Consider the following 20,358-nt stretch of genomic DNA (forward strand, 5'->3'; position numbering starts at 1 on the left):
ATTCTAGACGATTCTGTGCTTCCAACTTTGTGGCAAAAGTGCACAAAGCGAGATCCATACAGAAATGGTTTGTCGAGATCAGTGTGGATGAACTTGACTGGCCTGCAAAGAGCCCTGAGCTCAACCTCACTGAACACCTTTGGGATGAATTGGAACGCCAACTGCGAGCCAGTCCTAATCGCCCAACATCAGTGCCCGACCTCACTAATGCTCGTGGCTGAATGGAAGCAAGTCTCCGCAGCAATGTTCCAACATATAGTGGAAAGCCTTCCCAGAATAGTGGAGGCTGTTACAGCAGCAAAGGGAGGGACCAACGCCATCTTAATGCCCATGATTTTGGAATGAGATGTTCGACGAGCATGCTTTTGGTCATGTAGTGTATTTATCTGGACGTGGACCCCCTGCAGTACCTCCACAGCACCCACTTTGAGAACCCAGCAGACCCCACTCTGAGAACCCCTGATGTAGGCAATAGGTATTATGGTGCCATTTGGGACATAACCAATGTTTTCAAACCAGACCTGTTGATGTGCGAGGAGAATTTCCTGAGCTCTCTTGACAATGGACCTCAGCTCTTCCACAAATGTATCTTTCTCTGACTCAAGGACAAAATCCTCCTCCACCTACACAAGACATTACAGATACACAATATATATATTTTTAAAACCAAACTCAATGGACCAAACACAAGCTGCATGGCGAACTGGGTGTTAGTCCAAATGAGAATGCTTGCCGCAAAAACCATCATCCCATCCAATATAGAATAATCATATATTCATATCTAATATATCGAAACAGGTAGAAGTTTGCAGTGCAATAATCCCATGCAATTTCCATGTATAACTGCCTGTTGGTCTAGTCACCATGTAATCTGCGATGTCTTCAGGTGCGTCTCCCTCAGTGTCGAACTTAAAGGTGACCATCTTGTTGCTGTGGGTTTCCAGCTGACACTCCACCATGTTGTCCCCAGAGCCGGACACCTACGGAGTACAGGAAGATAAACCATGTTGTTCTGTTCAATGTCTTGGACATGATAACTTCTTGGACTTGACAACTTCTTGGACATGACAATTTATTGTAAACCTTTTACATCCTGAGAGGGATTCATATTATCAGGGATACTATACCTGGATCATACTCAGTTGAAATGCATGTGATCCTTTTTCTGCCCCCCGATAGGACAATCTCCTCTGAGACTTCACCCTCTCTAGTTTTCCATTGGCTAACAACATCTGTAGATCCCCATCCCCATTGGCTGGAACAGCACTGTGAGAGAGGTGTCAGACAAGCAAGAATCATGCACAACACGTGAACATTGATGGTCAAATAAATAGTACTCCATGTACAGTAGTGGGCATAGCCTTTTCTAACATGGAGGGCTTGACATTCAAAACAAAAAAACTAACGAACAATGACAACCGGTCCCTAGCCCTTCCCCTTGGTCCTAACCTTTGGATGTTTGCAGATCGGAAGGTTCTGGAAAGGTTTAAGTAGTGTAGTGGTATAGCTTCCACCATATCACTTCAAACTTATTGATCTGCAAACATTGACCTGATAGGGCCGGGGGCAAGAGCAAGGAAGTAAATTGGGGCCGACGTTGAGAGTAGTGATGTGACACATACCCTGAAGAGGAGTGTCTCTCTGTGCCAGACTGGTTTGGACTCTCCTGTAGAGCCACATAAATACAGACAGACCAACGCACATACAAATACATACCGACATACAGAAAACAGCAAAAACCCACAAAGAAAAAATACATACCAAACCATTAGTTGACTGATACAAATAAAATTGAACAACTGAAATAGGAAATTGAACAAAAATGGACCTATTTTAATGTAAGTTAAAGGAAAAAACACTGGATCTGGTTGATGTAGTACTGGTTAGTTTAAATCAGAACAAATACCATACTAACGTACTTAGCGTAACTGAGTAAAAGGCCATTTTCTTCAAAACGAAAAGAATGTGTTTTATTGTGATTCAAAAAGGGTGTGGCCCTTGGAATACTCTACTGTATACACCCTTCTAGAACCGGCTGGATATTGGATGAAGATAGTGGTAGTAGTGGAACAGTATACAGTAGTGGTAGAGTGGCGTGCACTTCTGTACCTGAGCAATGCCCAGTAGAGCAGGGTCACAGTCTTGGAGCGAGGTTGAGGTGGGGTGCAGCAGCGAGGGGGCGTTAGAGTCAAGGGGCTGGGCAGCGGCGGCAACAGCCTGGGGAGAGGTCGGGCCCGAGGGGACATCAGCCAGGCCAGACAGGGTTAGTTGGCTCTCTGGTGGGGTGGGCTGGGTCTCTGGGCCAGGGGTAGCAGGATGGAGGGGTGGCAGAAAGGCAGGGTGGGGGTGAGACGATGTATGAGAAGGACTGGGGGGCATCTGTGGAAGATGGAGGGAAGTAGCCTGGGGAGGATTCAGAGGGGGCTGTTGCTCGGTGGTGGAGTCCGCCAATGCGGCCTCAGCGAGCTGGGTCTGGGTGTGGGCATGCGCTTGGGCCAGTGTCTGGGTGTGTGCCTGAGCTTGCATGGCCATCTGGGTGTGTGTGTGGGTGGGTAGCGACTGTGTCAGCTGTGCTTGGTGCTGGGGGGATGGTGGCGGACCTCCTGCTCCTGCTACTACCTGACTGTACAAGGGTAGTGCTCTAGTCTGAGTCCCGAGCTGGGGCACGTTACTGGGGGATGCTGTCTGTGCTGGGTTAACAGTGGGCTGCTGGGGCAACAGATGTGGGGGTATCTGAGGAAGCTGATAAGCCAGTTGACTTGGGTCGGGAATTGAGACTTGCTGAGACTGCAGAGCCTGCTGAATTGAGGGTGGGGTTGTCTGAGCTTGAAGCTGCTCTGGGAGTTTCTGTTGTACGACTTGTGGAACCTGTTGCACCAGCTGTTGCTGTTGGTATTGCTCCATGGGAATGGGTTGAGGCAGCATAGATTTAGACTGGGCCTGAGGTATGTGTTGGTTTAACGGCTGCACCACAGCTGGGCATCCTGTTACTTGCAGTTGCTGCTGTTGTGGCTGTGGGACAGGCTGTACTTGTGGTTGTAGCTGTACCTGCTGGCCTTGGTTATACACTTGCCCAGTCTGTTGTTGTATGTGTTGAGGCAAAGCAGAGACCAAGGTGGTAGGGTCTATGACTGTGGAGGCAGGGGGTGCCATGACAGTTCCAACACCAACAGATCCAGGAGACAGCATCATCTGCTGGTACTGCACCATGGACTGCTGTTGCTCCAACAGTACCTGCTGCTGTTGCTGGGTAACTTGTTGTGTGATGTCCTGATGTTGTTGTTGCAGGACTGGCTGTATGGCTTGCTGTTGGGTGGGCTGAGGTGTAGTGACATACTGCGGTGCCAGTAGTACAGCTGGAGCATGGGGGCGGAGTTGAGGCTGCGCTAGACCTGGGTGCTGAACACTGGGCTGCACTGGAGACTCGTGCTGGGGTTGGGCTTGGATCTGGCTGTGCATGGGGGTTATTGAGACTGGAGGTTGGGGTTGGGCCAGAGCTGGACTCTGCCTCATAGGAGGCATCATCTGAGTCTCAACAACTGCTGGAATCGGATTCAAAGCTTGGGTTGGATGCAGAGGCTGGGGAGTCTGCTGGATGAGTGACTGCACTGGAGCCTGGGTCTGTATTTGAGCTGGGATCTGATGGATAGCCTGTACTAGAGGAGCCTGGGACTGGATAGGGATCGGAGGACTTGGTGCCTGGATCGGGGCCACCACGTGAGGTGGAATCTGGACCTCGATCATCTGGGGCTGGGCTTTGAGTGGAGGCTGGGCCTGGAGTACTGGGACTGGGAAATGGCCCTGGCTCTGAGGGTGAGCTTCATTCTGAGCTTGAATCTGGGCCAGGACTTGGGCATGGGCTTGCACTACAGCCGATGGAGCCTGGCTGGGAATCTGTGGCTGAATGGCTACAGGTTTGGCTCCCTGACCCTGGGCTTGGGCAGCCATCTGAGCTTGGACCTGCATGGCCTGTATAACCTCTGCTGCTGGTAGGGTTGGGGCTACAAGGGGGATCTGAGGCGGAGGTTCAACGACAGAGCTCTGATGGCCCTGCTGTTGTTGCTGGACAACATACGCTTGTTGTTGTTGCTCCAGTAATACAGCTTGTTGTTGTTGCTGCTGCTGTTGTTGTTGTTGTTGCTGTTGTATCAGAGCTACTTGCTGTTGTTCTGTCACTTGCTGCTGCGTTAGGCTAGTGTGACTAGCTGGAAACATAGCAGTGTTTTGCTGTTGTTGTTGTTGTTGCAACAAACACACGTCAATTTGTTGCTGTTGAATCAAAGCTTGCAACTGCTCACATTGTTGCTGAATCAAAGTGGTCTCTTGTTTCTCGCTTTGTTGTAACTGAATATTGGCGGTTTGCTGCTGCGGTTGCCCAGTCTCTTGCTGTTGTTGAATCTGTTGCTGCTGCTGTTGTAGCAAAGCCTGTTGGTGCAGTCTCTCTGCTTGTTGTTGATGTAGCAACGCCTGCTGTTGCCGTTGTTGTTCGATCTGTTGTTGTAACAAAGCTTGCTGCTGCTGTAGCTCCAGCTGCTGTTGCAGTTGTGCCTGTTGTTGCTGTTGCTCCAATTGCTGCTGCTGTAAAACTGCTCGTTGCTGCTGAAGCTGTTGCTGTTGTAGCAGAGCTTGCTGTTGTTCCAACTGTTGCTGTAGCACAGCTTGCTGTGAGTCGATTGGATGACTGACGACCGCATGTTGTTGTAGTTGGGTCGGTGGTTGCAGCACAGCTTGCTGTTGTTGATGCAGTGGTTGCTGCTGTTGTAGATCCATTTCTGGTTGTTGTTGGATCTGGCTCGCTTGGTGAGCCTCCAGTTGTTGTTGCTGCTGTAGGAGCGCTTGCTGCTGCTGTTGCTCGAACTGTTGTTGTTGTAACAGCGCTTGCTGTTGCTCCAGCTGTTGCTGCTGTAGTTGCGCCTGTTGTTGCTGTTGCTTTAAGGCTTGCTGTTGCTGCTGCTCTTGTTGCTGCTGCTGTAACATCGCTTGCTGCTGCTGTTGCTCAAATATTTGCTGTTGTAACAGCGCTTGCTGTTGCTCCAGTTGGTGCTGTTGTAGTCGTGCCTGTTGTTGCTTTTGTAGCAACGCCTGTTGCTGCTGTTGCTCAAGCTGCTGTTGTATGTACACTTGCTGTTGTTGTTCTAGTAACATCGCTTGTTGTTGTTGCTGATGTTCAATCTGGTGCTGCTGGTGTAGTAACAATGTTTGCTGCTGTTGCAGTTGTTGCTGCTGTTGTAGGTCGTTTAGCGGTGGTTGCACATAGGCTTGGGTTTGATCCACTTGCTGTAATGACAATGCCTGTTGTTGTTGCTGCTGTTGGTCCATTGATTGTTGTTGTGGTAGTAAGGCCTGCTGCTGAGGATGCTGTTGCATTTGCTGCTGCTGCTGAACCAAAGCTTGCTGCACATACACTTGCTGCTGAAGCTCAGTAGTTTGCTGCTGTTGGATTGCTATAGTCTGCTGCTGCTGCTCTATATGTTGCTGTATCAGTACCGCCTTCTGGGGAATTACATTGGCCTGTTGTTGTTGGTGTGGTTGTTGCTGCTGAAGCAGGGTGGTTTGTTGAGCCTCCATTTGCTGCTGCTGTGGCTCCATCAGTATCTGTTGTTGTTGACCAATGGTCTGCTGTTGGGTGATCATGAAAGGCTGTGCTTGCTGGGTTAAAGGCTGGGGTGTCATCTGGATGTCAGAGGCCTGCATGATGTTAGGAGTGACATTGGCCTGGGTCTGTTGTGGGAGAGGGACCATGGCCTCCATGCCACCAACCCCCACTAGTGCTGTTGGGTCTCCCACTGAAATGGGAGCTGGAAGAATGTTAAGCTGGGCTTGGGGCGAGACTGGGGGTGCGCAGGACTGGGAAGGGGCCATTGGTGCGATCTGTGATCCATCTGAATGGTATGACTGAGATGGTGTGAAGATAACCATCATGGGGTGACAGGGACATGGTCAGATGGAGTTATGGTGAGAGGGCAGGTAGGGGGAGATTGAGGTAAAGAGAGGAGGTAAGAGTAAGTATTGAATAAAGGGCAGGCATTAATTAAAGGATTGCACACATTCTTTAGAGGATATGAAAGCATTGTCATGATGAAGATTATTAACGTTTTTATTATCGTTAAAGCACATCTGATAAAATAGTTACGTGAATTGATTAAAAGCTATTCGGAATATATCAAGGTTCAAACTTGTTTTGTCCAGTAGAAAAGAGATGTTAGGGAGTTGTTAAGAGAGTCGAACGGGATCGAGAGTCACTCACCTGAGAATACTGCTGTGGTACACCTGGTGAAACTTGCGTTGCCATAGCAACGGGCTGAACGTAAGTCTGCTGACCAACAGGTGCCCCACCACTGCTTTGACCAATGCACATGGCGGAAATCCCACCACTCTGACCAATAGGCACGTTCGGAACTCCTCCGCTCTGACCAATCGGGAGCATTTCGTGGTGGGCCAAAATTACCTAAAAATAGATAACAGACAACACAATTGAGCATGATTGCAAGGTTGGAGATAAGATATCAATCTCTTTGTAAACTAGATTTTCCAAAACAGGAACAACCATAATATGATGTATGTTCCAAATGGCACCCTATTCTCTTCATAGTGCTCTACTTTTGGCCCTGGTCAAAAGTAGTCCACTACATAGGGAATAGGGTGTCCTTTGGGATGCCATATACTCACCGAGGCAGCAGCAGGGAGGCTGGGTTGAGAGAGCACGTATGACTCCCCTTGCTGTGGGTATGCCTGGCTCTGGCCACTGGTATAGGATTCACAGCTGGCTGAGCCAATGCTCTCACCTCCTGGAGTAAATACAAGGGCAAGAGTAAATAGGAGTCTAGACAAACGCTACTTTGGGGATAAGGAAAATAATATAATTATCATTATATCCTATTCTAGGGCTTTCTGCAACCAAATAATATGTTTATCTTAATATTCCACTTCGTTGCTGATATCTAACCCAGCACAGTCAGTAGGGAAACACAGTATACAGTCTTACACCGTAAACAAATCTCTACAAGCCTCTGATTGACGGCATATTGGTCTGCTGTTGTACCTTTGGGCAGGCTCAGAGGATTCCCACTGTGGATCTGCTGCTGTTGCCTCACATGCTGATCCACCTCTGGTAGCTCCTCAACCTCCCCCTGCCCTCCTCCACCTCCCCCTGTCAGCCCAGCCACCCCAGGCCCCAGGGAGGAGAGGTGAGAGCAGGTGGCGGAGGTGAGGGTGGAGTCCCGTCTCTCATCAAAGCCTTGCTGCTGTTGGAGCAGCTGCTGCTGGCGTCTCTCACGGGACTTCTTGATGAGCGTGACACGGTCGCGGATGGATTTACCCACCACCTTAGCATCACTCTCGTGGAAGAAGCCTGACTTCACCTGGATAGAGGAGGAGGGAGAGGGGGTGGTGGGTAGACAGAGAGAGGGTAGACAGAGGAGAGAGAGCGAGAGAGCGAGAGAGAGAGGGTAGGTGGAGAGAGAGAGCGATAGATAGGAGGCAGAGAGAAAAAGAGAGAGAAAAAGTTGAAAGCACGGCGAGGGAATGTAGGTTGGAGGCAACGACTAGCAAGGAAACCTTGATTAATGAGCAGTGGACTCTAATAGATCACACCTTTCCTATAGCCCTCCCACCTTCCCCGTAGTTCCTTCAACAGAGGTCCTAGTTATTCCTGCTCCGTCCTGCACTGCTCTCTCTTCTATCATTTTCACACTAATGTGCTGAGCCGAGCCAACCTTTACTGTACTGTTCTAGCCTGGGGCCATGCCAGAAAGGACAATCTAAAAAGAAAATATCAGAGCCTGCAGGATACAGTCTGGGTCTGCACCAAGGTGTGAATAAGGTATCAGTGTCTCACCATTTCTCTTTCTGCCTCCCTCTCCCTTCCTCCCTATCCGTTTCTCCTCCTAATCTCACCATCTCCGAAGCCACCTCCTCTGCGCTGTCGTTCTCCAGGTCGTAGCTGAACTCGATGGCCTCATTGTCTTTGTGTTTTCCCTTCAGCTTCTTTGGCTCCTCCACCCAGATCCTGAGGGCCAGGCAGTCCTGACAGCCCGTGTCTTCCTCCGCCAGCTCCACACGCACCCCTGTGTCCTCCCCGAAGAACGCATGGGTCAACAGGTCCCGGATGGACAGCCTGCAGACAGAGAGAACACATCAAGCTCGGAACCAATGCCCACTTCTTTCCCAAACAATGTGTGGCTTTTATTGGATAGGACAGTGAAGAACAGATGATAGGAAAGGTAGGAGAAGGGCGAGTCAGAAGGGCAGCGGGCTGGAGCTGAACCCATGCCTACTCTGGTATATGTGCCCAGGGTCAGCGGCACTAACCACTAGACTTTTTTTTTTACAAGCGCTCTGCTGTTTAGCAAGGTTTGCAAAAGGCATTGCAACTCCTCCCACTACTATGAGAGAGAGAGCGGGAAGGGGGTCGAGAGAGGTCAAACCACTTGCCTCTGACTCTTGTCCTGGCGGATGCAGCACCCGATGATCTCTTTGATCTCTGGGTCGTTGACTTTATCGAAGCTGGCTGGTTTTATACCCTGTAGACAGAGATGGGAGAGGGTGAGGTGACAGAACGGACAATGATATAGATTATGGACTACTCCGTCCTACACAGACAGTAATATACTTTAGATGGGACTCCTGTGCTACTTCAGAGAGTTAATCATGACGCAGTAATGAAGAAACCCTGACTACAGTTAATGTACTGTCACATATACAGTATATTTAATAATTTACTGAATCTGAGGGAGGTTGGCGAGAAAATCAAGGGCAAGTCGGGAAAACGACAGACCCGGCCAAAGAGCCAAAGGGATTTTTGTGAAGAACGTTAGACGGAAAGATAATGTAGGGGAAAGTGAACCTATGCCGCAAAAGGGACAAGCCCAAAGGGACGGCGGTCCCAGACTTACGCTGGTGACTTTGCGGTAGATCTGCGCAGCGTTCTGGCACTCTGAGTAGGGGTATTCTGAGGTGGCCATCTCCAACATGCACATCCCAAAGGCGTAGACGTCAACAGACTCATCATAATGTTCCTCGTACATCTCTGGAGCCATGAACTCAGGAGTACCTGGAAGACAGGGCACATTAGTCAATTGAAAAGGTAAAGCCGCACACCTTAAATAGCCAGATGAAGATATTTTGAGACAAAATGTCAGAAATTGGTGAAATAAGCATCAAGATTGCCATCATAGTCATGCTTGGACAGTGATGCTCAAAAGGTGCAACTTGTGTTTATTGAATATCATTTTGTCCTCTAACCTCCTCTGTCAGTAAAGGAGCATCATCAGACGCCCAGGAGTATACATTCTTTAAGGAAGAAGGTTACTCAGGAATCTATAGGGTCCACACTTACTGTAAACACAGACCACAGATCAGCTCTTAACATACACTTCCAGTGGCATTTAGTGCAACAGAGCTTGACCTTTGAGCAAGAATAACCACCGCAGAGACTGTACTCGGCTGATGATGCCTTCTTGGAGACTTGGGTCAGCTCATAAGATATTCACATTGTAGCAGAGTGACCACAGATTGTAAAAGCCATTCCCACAACACAGAGGTCCATTAGCTCAAGGGCCATTATCTCAAGTCTTACTCACAAGAGCTCTGACATACCTATATGACCCATTCAAATACCATTCCCACAACATGACATAAGAAAACGACTGATCGATGGCCACCGGGAAACTGACGGCCGCTAGTTACCTATGACACTTTTGGCGAAGGAGGTCCTCATGAGAGTGGCCAATCCCAGGTCTCCGATCTTGACGGAGCCGGTAGGGCCGGTGATGAAGATGTTGTCACACTTGAGGTCCCTGTGGATGATGGGAGGGGTCCGGGTGTGGAGGAACTGGAGGCCCTTCAGGATCTGACGACACCAGCTCCTCAGGACCTTGGGCTTCATCACCTTGAAACGCTTCAGGTACCTGCAGACAGGACAGGAGAGCACGGTTATAACTATACAGCAATGTGGCATGGTTTCTATGGAACAATCTCTTCGGTGTAACGCTATTTGCGAGCTGAGCAGGGGTGTGTGTGTCTGTGTGTGGGTGTCTTCTACCCACGTTTTGAGGGTTCCCGAGGTCATGAGTTCGGTGACCAGGACGATGCACTTCTTCCCTCGCAGCACTGACTCCCAGGAGTCATAGAAACGGACAATGTTAGGGTGCTGGAGGCCCTTCAGCATCTCTGCCTCCTCCTTAAAACGCTGCTGCTCCGCCTTGGTCAGCTTACGGTCCTGTAGACACACAGGAATACACACAACGCAGGTTAGACAGCCGAGAGAGAGTTCGGTTGTGAGATCAAGTTGCAAAGATCGATACCGGCACTATTGAATGCTCAAGCAGTTAGTTTTATTGGGCAACCCAAAAGGTCTTCATCAGGGAGAACATAGCCACGGCCTAAACAGCGTTCAGTGCTATTCTCCTACTTTTGTACAACAACAACAACAAAAATGAAGGATTTAGAGTGCTTAGGTCTGAATTCAAGAGGCATAGGTTCATACTTTCACCATACACTAAACTGGAAACCTATGACAAAACAACTTTCAGGAGACAATGCATATACTAAACCTGAGACTTATTATGGGGAGCAAGCTTTCAGGAAACAGTACTGTCAACAGAGCCAATACTGGAACATTATACCAATCAGGAAACAGTACTGTCAACAGAGCCAATACTGGAACATTATACCAATCAGGAAACAGTACTGTCAACAACAGAGCCAATACTGGAACATTATACCAATCAGGAAACAGTACTGTCAACAACAGAGCCAATACTGGAACACTATACCAATCAGGAAACAGTACTGTCAACAACAGAGCCAATACTGGAACACTATACCAATCAGGAAACAGTACTGTCAACAACAGAGCCAATACTGGAACATTATACCAATCAGAAAACAGTACTGTCAACAGAGCCAATACTGGAACATTATACCAATCAGGAAACAGTACTGTCAACAACAGAGCCAATACTGGAACACTATACCAATCAGGAAACAGTACTGTCAACAACAGAGCCAATACTGGAACACTAAACCAATCAGGAAACAGTACTGTCAACAGAGCCAATACTGGAACATTATACCAATCAGGAAACAGTACTGTCAACAACAGAGCCAATACTGGAACACTATACCAATCAGGAAACAGTACTGTCAACAACAGAGCCAATACTGGAACACTATACCAATCAGGAAACAGTACTGTCAACAACAGAGCCAATACTGGAACACTATACCAATCAGGAAACAGTACTGTCAACAACAGAGCCAATACTGGAACACTATACCAATCAGGAAACAGTACTGTCAACAACAGAGCCAATACTGGAACACTATACCAATCAGGAAACAGTACTGTCAACAACAGAGCCAATACCGGAACACTATACCAATCAGGAAACAGTACTGGCAACAACAGAGCCAATACTTGAGCCTCACAGCACAGTTGAAAAACAGAAATCAAAACTGGATGGTCTTTGGAGATAGATGGGAGGGGTTAAGGGGAGCTGAAGGATGGGACTAAAATGTAAAATATACCGTGTCCGTAAAATGTATATAGTATGTATTATTTAAAAATATATATAATTATAAAATAAATATATATGGGGGATTGGAAATGACGCAGGCAAGTACATTGATAGAATCCACAATCTATTTGCAATATTAAAGCTGATACACCCCCTAAAAAAATAAACAAATAGTGGAGCAATATAACCGATCAGTCAGCCCTCCTCACTACCAAGCAACCATATTTCATGTAATTAAACACCTACCACCACTAGATGGCGCAATCAGGATATAGTTTCATCTATATGAGTGGAGACAACACCCACCTCAGCCTATAAGACACTTCTGCGGCATCTGCCAGGCTGCCATTGGGCCTAGTATGGCAGATGCTGCAGAAATCCCTGGCTCCGGCAGAGTATCCCACTGGGAATAACACTCACACATGCATGCACACGCACACACAGACGTATGCTGGCGCACACACACACACACACACACACACACACACACACACACACACACACACACACACACACACACACACACACACACACACACACACACACACACACACACACACACAAACCAGGCTACTGACTGGGCCCTCTGGTTACTTACAGTAAGCAATAAAGGCCTGAAGGGGTGTGGTATATGGCCAATATACCACGGCTAAGGGCCGTTCTTATGCACAACGCAACTCTGAGTGTCTGGATACAGCCTTTATCCGTGGTATATTGGCCATATATAACAAACCCCCGAGGTGCCGTATTGCTATTATAAACTGGTGACCAACGTAATTAGAAGAGTAAAACCTGTGGTATACTTTCAGCCAACCAGCATTCAGAGCTCAAACCACCATTATAAAAGGCAAATAAGCAAATAATATACCACTATGAACCGCTGAGTGACTATACATTTATAGCTTAGTAATTTCCCAAATGGCAGCTGTCCTAACAATTGTCATCGTTAAAGGAACAAAGCAAGCATTGTGGTTTTTTCAGTGGTCGTTTTGACCTCTGTTGACCTTGCCACTTGTGGTCTCTTACGCATCATTCAACATCACGCTATAGTCTGAATAGGACAACAACCAAAGGTCATGACCTGAGGCGGGAGACAACAGACGTGACAATTGCAACAAGTGGTGACAAGGCAAGGCCATATTGCAAAACAAACAAAGAAACTACAAAACAAAGATGTACATGAAAACAACTATCATCTCCTCACTAGCACCTGTCAAGTACATGAAAACAACTATCATCTCCTCACTAGCACCTGTCAAGTACATGAAAACAACTATCATCTCCTCACTAGCACCTGTCAATACATGAAAACAACTATCATCTCCTCACTAGCACCTGTCAAGTACATGAAAACAACTATCATCTCCTCACTAGCACCTGTCAAGTACATGAAAACAACTATCATCTCCTCACTAGCACCTGTCAAGTACATGAAAACAACTATCATCTCCTCACTAGCACCTGTCAAGTACATGAAAACAACTATCATCTCCTCACTAGCACCTGTCAAGTACATGAAAACAACTATCATCTCCTCACTAGCACCTGTCAAGTACATGAAAACAACTATCATCTCCTCACTAGCACCTGTCAAGTACATGAAAACAACTATCATCTCCTCACTAGCACCTGTCAAGTACATGAAAACAACTATCATCGCACCGTCAAGTACATGAAAACAACTATCATCTCCTCACTAGCACCTGTCAAGTACATGAAAACAACTATCATCTCCTCACTAGCACCTGTCAAGTACATGAAAACAACTATCATCTCCTCACTAGCACCTGTCAAGTACATGAAAACAACTATCATCTCCTCACTAGCACCTGTCAAGTACATGAAAAGAAACATATTTAAATGGTTAAATGGTCAGTGGGATTCCTGCCATAGCAATAACACAAACACAACACACATCCCTAAAATAGCATTCATAATATGTTGCTTTCCATTTACCTCTTCCATTTACTTAAAGGCTATGTGTTCATGAATTACTGTCTGAAGGGAGAGGGGCTACTTCTGCAGACATTTCATTCTAAATCAGATTTACTTCTGATTTCCATGTAATGCAGTTTCCCTCATTAAATCCCTCCCTTCGTCTCGCCCTCTCGCTTGGTCTCTGCATCGTGAAGTCTAAGATCCATCTCTTCCAACTCAATGTCCTTTTCTGGAAGTGAAAGCCACCTCTCTCCTATTCGCCCCCTCCTCCTCCCTCTTGGCACTGTCATCCCTCTCTCTCCTGTATTCGCTAGCTTGAACTGAGCGTCAACAGCAAGACTGCTGCTTTATTGTCAGAGCTAAAAATAATACCCCGGACTTGGGACTGCCCCTTTGCCTCGACTCCCTGCTGTTTCACTGTCTGAATGGCTTGATGTGTCTGTCTGGGTCTCAGTGGCTGTCTGTGCAGTAGGCCTATGCCTTTCGGTTAGTCTGTGTCCCTGCATTGAACTGTTTAACAACGGTGTCTCTACATCTGTGTAGCTAACTCCCTAACAGTGTCTGATTTTGTGCGTTGGTTTCTGTTGATCACGGGCTAGTCTCACAGTCATCTGTCAGTGTGCATAATCAGAGCATCAGTTTGTGTCACTGCTTGTCGTCTGTGTGTCTCTTGTCTGGCCGTCTAACTCCATATTCTCTGTGCATCCTGCAGCTCTTCCCTGTGTATCTATTGTGTGGTTTCCAGTGTCTGGTCAGGTGATCTGGGGTAAGCAAAGGTCACTGGGGTCAATTATCATCATAATCAGTTCAGTCATGTCACGGTGGCAAAAGACAAACATACATGCACGCACGCACTCACGCACAAAGAAAAAACACACACATCTGCACTCTATAATATGAAAGGCAGGGGAATAGATGCATAGGGGCTGCATAAATAAAACATTAATTATGAAGACTGCTTAACATACAATACTATTAATGCTGACAACGCAAAGGAAATCTCATTGATATATACACTACTGTTCAAAAGTTTGGGGTCACTTAGAAATGTCCTTGTTTTTTGAAAGAAAAGCACATTTTTGTCACCTTAAAATAACATCAAATTGATCAGAAATACAGTATAGACATAGTTAATGTTGTAAATGACTATTGTAGCTGGAAACGGCTGATTTTTTATGGAATATCTACATAGGCGTACAGAGGCCCATTATCAGTAACCATCACTCCTGTGTTCCAATGGCACGTTGTGTTAGCTAATCCAAGTTGATCATTTTAAAAGGCTAATTGATCATTAGAAAACCCTTTTGCAATTATGTTAGCACAGCTGAAAAATGTTATCCTGATTAAAGAAGCAATAAAACTGGACTTCTTTAGACTAGTTGAGTATCCAGCTAATCGTTAGCTGTCTTATCGGCTGCTATCTGAATAGGTCTATCGGCCAATTTTCTTGGGCCACTATAACTATTTCTGCCAATTGGATTGGTCCCCTCTACCACACGGAACCCCACTAATCTACCGACGGAAACGCACGAGGTGCCTAAAAACAGACCATCTTCTGCCAACTTGCTACCCATGGCCCGGCTAGCTGTCTGAATCGCCGTGACCGCAACCGACCTCATTACTCACTGGACCCTTTTGATCACTTGGCTAAGCATGCCTCTCCTTAATGTCAATATGCCTTGTCCATTGCTGTTCTGGTTAGTGTTTATTGGCTTATTTCACTGTAGAGCCTCTAGCCCTGCTCATTATACCTTATCCAACCTCTCAGTTCCACCACCCACACATGCGATGACATCACCTGGTTTCAATGATGTTTCTAGAGACAATATCTCTCTCATCATCACTCAATGCCTAGGTTAACCTCCACTGTATTCACATCCTACCATACCTTTGTCTGTACATTATACCTTGAAGCTATTTTATCGCCCCCAGAAACCTGCTCCTTTTACTCTCTGTTCCGGACGTCCTAGATGACCAATTCTCATAGCTTTTAGCCGTACCCTTATCCTACTCCTCCTCTGTTCCTCTAGTGATGTAGAGGTGAATCCAGGCCCTGCAGTGCCTAGCTCCACTCCTATTCCCCAGGCGCTCTCTTTTGATGACTTCTGTAACCGTAATAGCCTTGGTTTCATGCATGTTAACATTAGAAGCCTCCTCCCTAAGTTTGTTTTATTCCCTGCTTTAGTACACTCTGCCAACCCAGATGTCCTAGCCGTGTCTGAATCCTGGCTTAGGAAGACCACCAAAAACTCTGAAATCTCCATCCCTAACTACAACATTTTCAGACAAGATAGAACGGCCAAAGGGGGCGGTGTTGCAATCTACTGCAGAGATAGCCTGCAGAGTTCTGTCCTACTATCCAGGTCTGTACCCAAACAATTTGAACTTCTACTTTTAAAAATCCACCTCTCTAAAAACAAGTCTCTCACCGTTGCCGCCTGCTATAGACCACCCTCTGCCCCCAGCTGTGCTCTGGACAGCATATGTGAACTGATTGCCCCCCATCTATCTTCAGAGCTCGTGCTGCTAGGTGACCTAAACTGGGACATGCTTAACACCCCAGCCACCCTACAATCTAAGCTTCATGCCCTCAATCTCACACAAATTATCAATGAACCTACTAGGTACCACCCCAAAGCCGTAAACACGAGCACCCTCATAGATATCATCCTAACCAACTTGCCCTCTAAATACACCTCTGCTGTTTTCAACCAAGATCGCAGTGATCACTGCCTCATTGCCTGCATCCGTAATGGATCAGCGGTCAAACTACCTCCACTGATCACTGTCAAACGCTCCCTGAAACACTTCAGCGAGCAGGCCTTTCAAATCGACCTGATTGACCACATCCATTCAGTAGAGGACGCCTGGTTATTTAAAAAAAATGCCTTCCTCACCATCTTAAGTAAGCATGCCCCATTCAAGAAATTTTGAACCAGGAACAGATATAGCCCTTGGTTCTCTCCAGACCTGACTGCCCTTAACCAACACAAAAACATCCTGTGGCGTTCTGCATTAGCATCGAACAGCCCCCGTGATATGCAACTTTTCAGGGAAGTTAGAAACCAATATACACAGGCAGTTAGAAAAGCAAAGGCTAACTTTTTCAAGCAGAAATTTACTTCCTGCAACACAAACTCAAAAAAGTTCTCGGACACTGTAAAGTCCTTGGAGAATAAGAGCACCTCCTCCCAGCTGCCCACTGCACTGAGGATAGGAAACTCTGTCACCACCGATAAATCCACTATAATTGAGAATTTCAATAAGCATTTTTCTACGGCTGGCCATGCTTTCCACCTGGCTACCCCTATCCCGGTCAACAGCACTGCACCCCCCACAGCAACTCGCCCAAGCCTTCCCCATTTCTCCTTCTCCCAAATCCAGTCAGCTGATGTTCTGAAAGAGCTGCAAAATCTAGACCCCTACAAATCAGCCGGGCTAGACAATCTGGACCCTTTCTTTCTAAAATGATCTGCCGAAATTGTTGCAACCCCTATTACTAGCCTGTTCAAGCTCTCTTTCGTGTCGTCTGAGATTCCAAAAGATTGGAAAGCAGCTGCGGTCATCCCCCTCTTCAAAGGGGGGGACACTCTTGACCCAAACTGCTACAGACCTATATCTATCCTACCCCGCCTTTCTAAAGTCTTCGAAAGCCAAGTCAACAAACAGATTACCGACCATTTTGAATCCCATCGCACCTTCTCCGCTATGCAATCTGGTTTCAGAGCTGGTCATGGGTGTACCTCAGCCACGCTCAAGGTTCTAAATGATATCTTAACCTCCATCGATAAGAAACAATACTGTGCAGCCGTATTCATTGACCTGGCCAAGGGTTTCGACTCTGTCAATCACCACATCCTCATCGGCAGCCTCAATAACCTTGGTTTCTCAAATGATTGCCTCGCCTGGTTCACCAACTACTTCTCTGATAGAGTTCAGTGTGTCAAATCGGAGGGCCTGTTGTCCGGGCCTCTGGCAGTCTCTATGGGGGTGCCACAGGGTTCAATTCTTGGGCCAACTCTTTTCTCTGTATACATCAATGATGTCGCTCTTGTTGCTGGTGAGTCTCTGATCCACCTCTACGCAGATGACACCATTCTGTATATTTCTGGCCCTTCTTTGGACACTGTGTTAACAACCCTCCAGACGAGCTTCAATGCCATACAACTCTCCTTCCATGGCCTCCAACTGCTCTTAAATACAATTAAAACTAAATGCATGCTCTTCAACCGATCGCTGCCTGCACCTGCCCGCCCGTCCAGCATCACTACTAGTAGTGATGCTGGACGGTTCTGACTTAGAATATGTGGACAACTACAAATACCTAGGTGTCTGGTTAGACTGTAAACTCTCCTTCCAGACTCACATCAAACATCTCCAATCCAAAGTTAAATCTAGAATTGGCTTCCTATTTCGCAACAAAGCATCCTTCACTCATGCTGCCAAACATACCCTCGTAAAACTGACCATCCTACCGATCCTCGACTTCGGCGACGTCATTTACAAAATAGCCTCCAATACCCTACTCAATAAATTGGATGCAGTCTATCACAGTGCCATCCGTTTTGTCACCAAAGCCCCATATACTACCCACCACTGCGACCTGTACGCTCTCGTTGGCTGGCCCTCGCTTCATACTCGTCGCCAAACCCACTGGCTCCAGGTCATCTACAAGACCCTGCTAGGTAAAGTCCCCCCTTATCTCAGCTCGCTGGTCACCATAGCAGCACCCACCTGTAGCACGTGCTCCAGCAGGTATATCTCTCTGGTCACCCCCAAAGCCAATTCCTCCTTCGGCCGCCTCTCCTTCCAGTTCTCTGCTGCCAATGACTGGAACGAACTACAAAAATCTCTAAAACTGGAGACACTTTTCTCCCTCACTAGCTTTAAGCACCAGCTGTCAGAGCAGCTCACAGATTACTGCACATGTACATAGCCCATCTATAATTTAGCCCAAACAACTACCTCTTCCCCTACTGTATTTATTTATTTATTTTGCTCCTTTGCACCCCATTATTTCTATTTCTACTTTTCACTTTCTTCCACTGAAAATCTACCATTCCAGTGTTTTACTTGCTATATTGTATTTACTTCGCCACCATGGCCTTTTTGCCTTTCCTCCCTTATCTCACCTCATTTGCTCACTTTGTATATAGACTTATTTTTCTACTATATTATTGACTGTAGGTTTGTTTTACTCCATGTGTAACTCTGTGTTGTTGTATGTGTCAAACTGCTTTGGTTTATGTTGGCCAGGTCGCAATTGTAAATGAGAACTTGTTCTCAACTTGCCTACCTGGTTAAATAAAGGTGAAATAAAATAAAATAAAAATAAAATCTGGAGCATCAGCAATTCTGGGTTCGATTACAGGCTCAAAATGGCAAAAAAAACAAAGTACTTTCTTCTGAAACTCGTCAGTCTATTCTTGTTCTGAGAAATGATGGCTATTCCATGCGAGAAATTGCTAAGAAACTGAAGATCTCGTACAACGCTGTGTACTACTCCCGTCACAGAACAGCACAAACTGGCTCTAACCAGAATAGAAAGAGGAGTGGGAGGCCCCGGTGCACAACTAAGCATGAGGACAAGTACATTAAAGTGTCTAGTTTGAGAAACAGACGCCTAACAAGTCCTCAACTGGCAGTTTCCTTAAATAAACTCAGCAACAAAAATAAACGTCCTCTCACTGTCAACTGTGTTTATTTTCAGCAAACTTAACCTGTTATGGCTAGGGGGCAGTATTTTCACGGCTGGATAAAAAACGTACCCGATTTAATCTGGTTACTACTCCTGCCCAGTAACTAGAATATGCATATAATTATTGGCTTTGGATAGAAAACACTCCAAAGTTTCTAAAACTGTTTGAATGGTGTCTGTGAGTATAACAGAACTCAAATGGCAGGTCAAAACCTGAGAGATTCCTTTACAGGAAGTGGCCTGTCTGACCATTTCTTGAACTTCTTTGCCATCTCTATCTTTTACAAAGGATCTCTGCTCTAACGTGACACTTCCTACGTCTTCCATGGGCGCTCAGAGCCCGGGAAAAACCTGAATGTCGTCATCCCAGCCCCAGGCTGAAACACATTATTGCCTTTCTCAAGTGGCCGATCAAGGGACTGTGGGCTTAGGCGCGTGCCCTGGCCGCCCCCGTCTTTGTGATTTTTCCTCTGTTTGCCGAAAAGGAGATACCCGGTCGGAATATTATCGCTTTTTTACGAGATAAATTGCATAAAAATAGATTTTAAACAGCGGTTGACATGCTTCGAAGTACGGTAATGGAATATTTAGACATTTTTGGTCACGAATTGCGCCATGCGCACGACCCTGATTTACCATTTCGGATAGTGTCTGGGACGCACGAACAAAACGCCACTATTCGGATAAACGATGGATTATTTTGGACCAAACCAACATTTGTTATTGAAGTAGCAGTCCTGGGAGTGCATTCTGACGAAGACAACAAAAGGTAATCAAACTTTTATAATAGTAAATCTGATTTTGGTGAAGGCTAAACTTGCCGGGTGTCTAAATAGCTAGCCATGATGGCCGGGCTATCTACTCAGAATATTGCAAAATGTGCTTTCACCAAAAAGCTATTTTAAAATTGGACATATCGAGTGCATAGAGGAGTTCTGTATCTATAATTCTTAAAATAATTGTTATGCTTTTTGTGAACGTTTATCGTGAGTAATTTAGTAAATTGTTAGCAAATTCCCCGGAAGCTAGTTCTGAACGTCACATGCTAATGTAAAAAGCTGGTTTTTGATATAAATATGAACTTGATTGAACAAAACATGCATGTATTGTATAACATAATGTCCTAGGTGTGCCATCTGATGAAGATCATCAAAGGTTAGTGCTGCATTTAGCTGTCTTCTGGGTTTTTGTGACATTATATGC

At 46.3% G+C, this 20,358-nt stretch overlaps 1 protein-coding gene across 2 annotated transcripts in view; it reads right to left on the reverse strand.

The window, feature by feature from the left end:
• wnk3 (WNK lysine deficient protein kinase 3) overlaps positions 1–20,358 on the reverse strand; it is an 81,300-nt gene that overhangs the window by 24,030 nt on the left and 36,912 nt on the right. For both annotated transcript variants that reach the window (XM_014135796.2, XM_014135795.2), the window contains exons 3-15: positions 10,047–10,219; positions 9,688–9,908; positions 8,895–9,052; positions 8,434–8,522; positions 7,897–8,116; positions 7,043–7,361; positions 6,670–6,788; positions 6,248–6,448; positions 2,110–5,895; positions 1,623–1,666; positions 1,128–1,266; positions 864–980; positions 522–623 (exon numbers count right to left, since the gene is read on the reverse strand). In XM_014135796.2, the coding sequence (XP_013991271.2) occupies positions 522–623; positions 864–980; positions 1,128–1,266; positions 1,623–1,666; positions 2,110–5,895; positions 6,248–6,448; positions 6,670–6,788; positions 7,043–7,361; positions 7,897–8,116; positions 8,434–8,522; positions 8,895–9,052; positions 9,688–9,908; positions 10,047–10,219 (5,688 nt within the window). The remainder of the gene's footprint in view (positions 1–521; positions 624–863; positions 981–1,127; positions 1,267–1,622; positions 1,667–2,109; positions 5,896–6,247; positions 6,449–6,669; positions 6,789–7,042; positions 7,362–7,896; positions 8,117–8,433; positions 8,523–8,894; positions 9,053–9,687; positions 9,909–10,046; positions 10,220–20,358) is intronic.

This window comes from Salmo salar, chromosome ssa13, assembly GCF_905237065.1.
Source record: "Salmo salar chromosome ssa13, Ssal_v3.1, whole genome shotgun sequence".
NCBI classification, from domain to species: domain Eukaryota; kingdom Metazoa; phylum Chordata; class Actinopteri; order Salmoniformes; family Salmonidae; genus Salmo; species Salmo salar.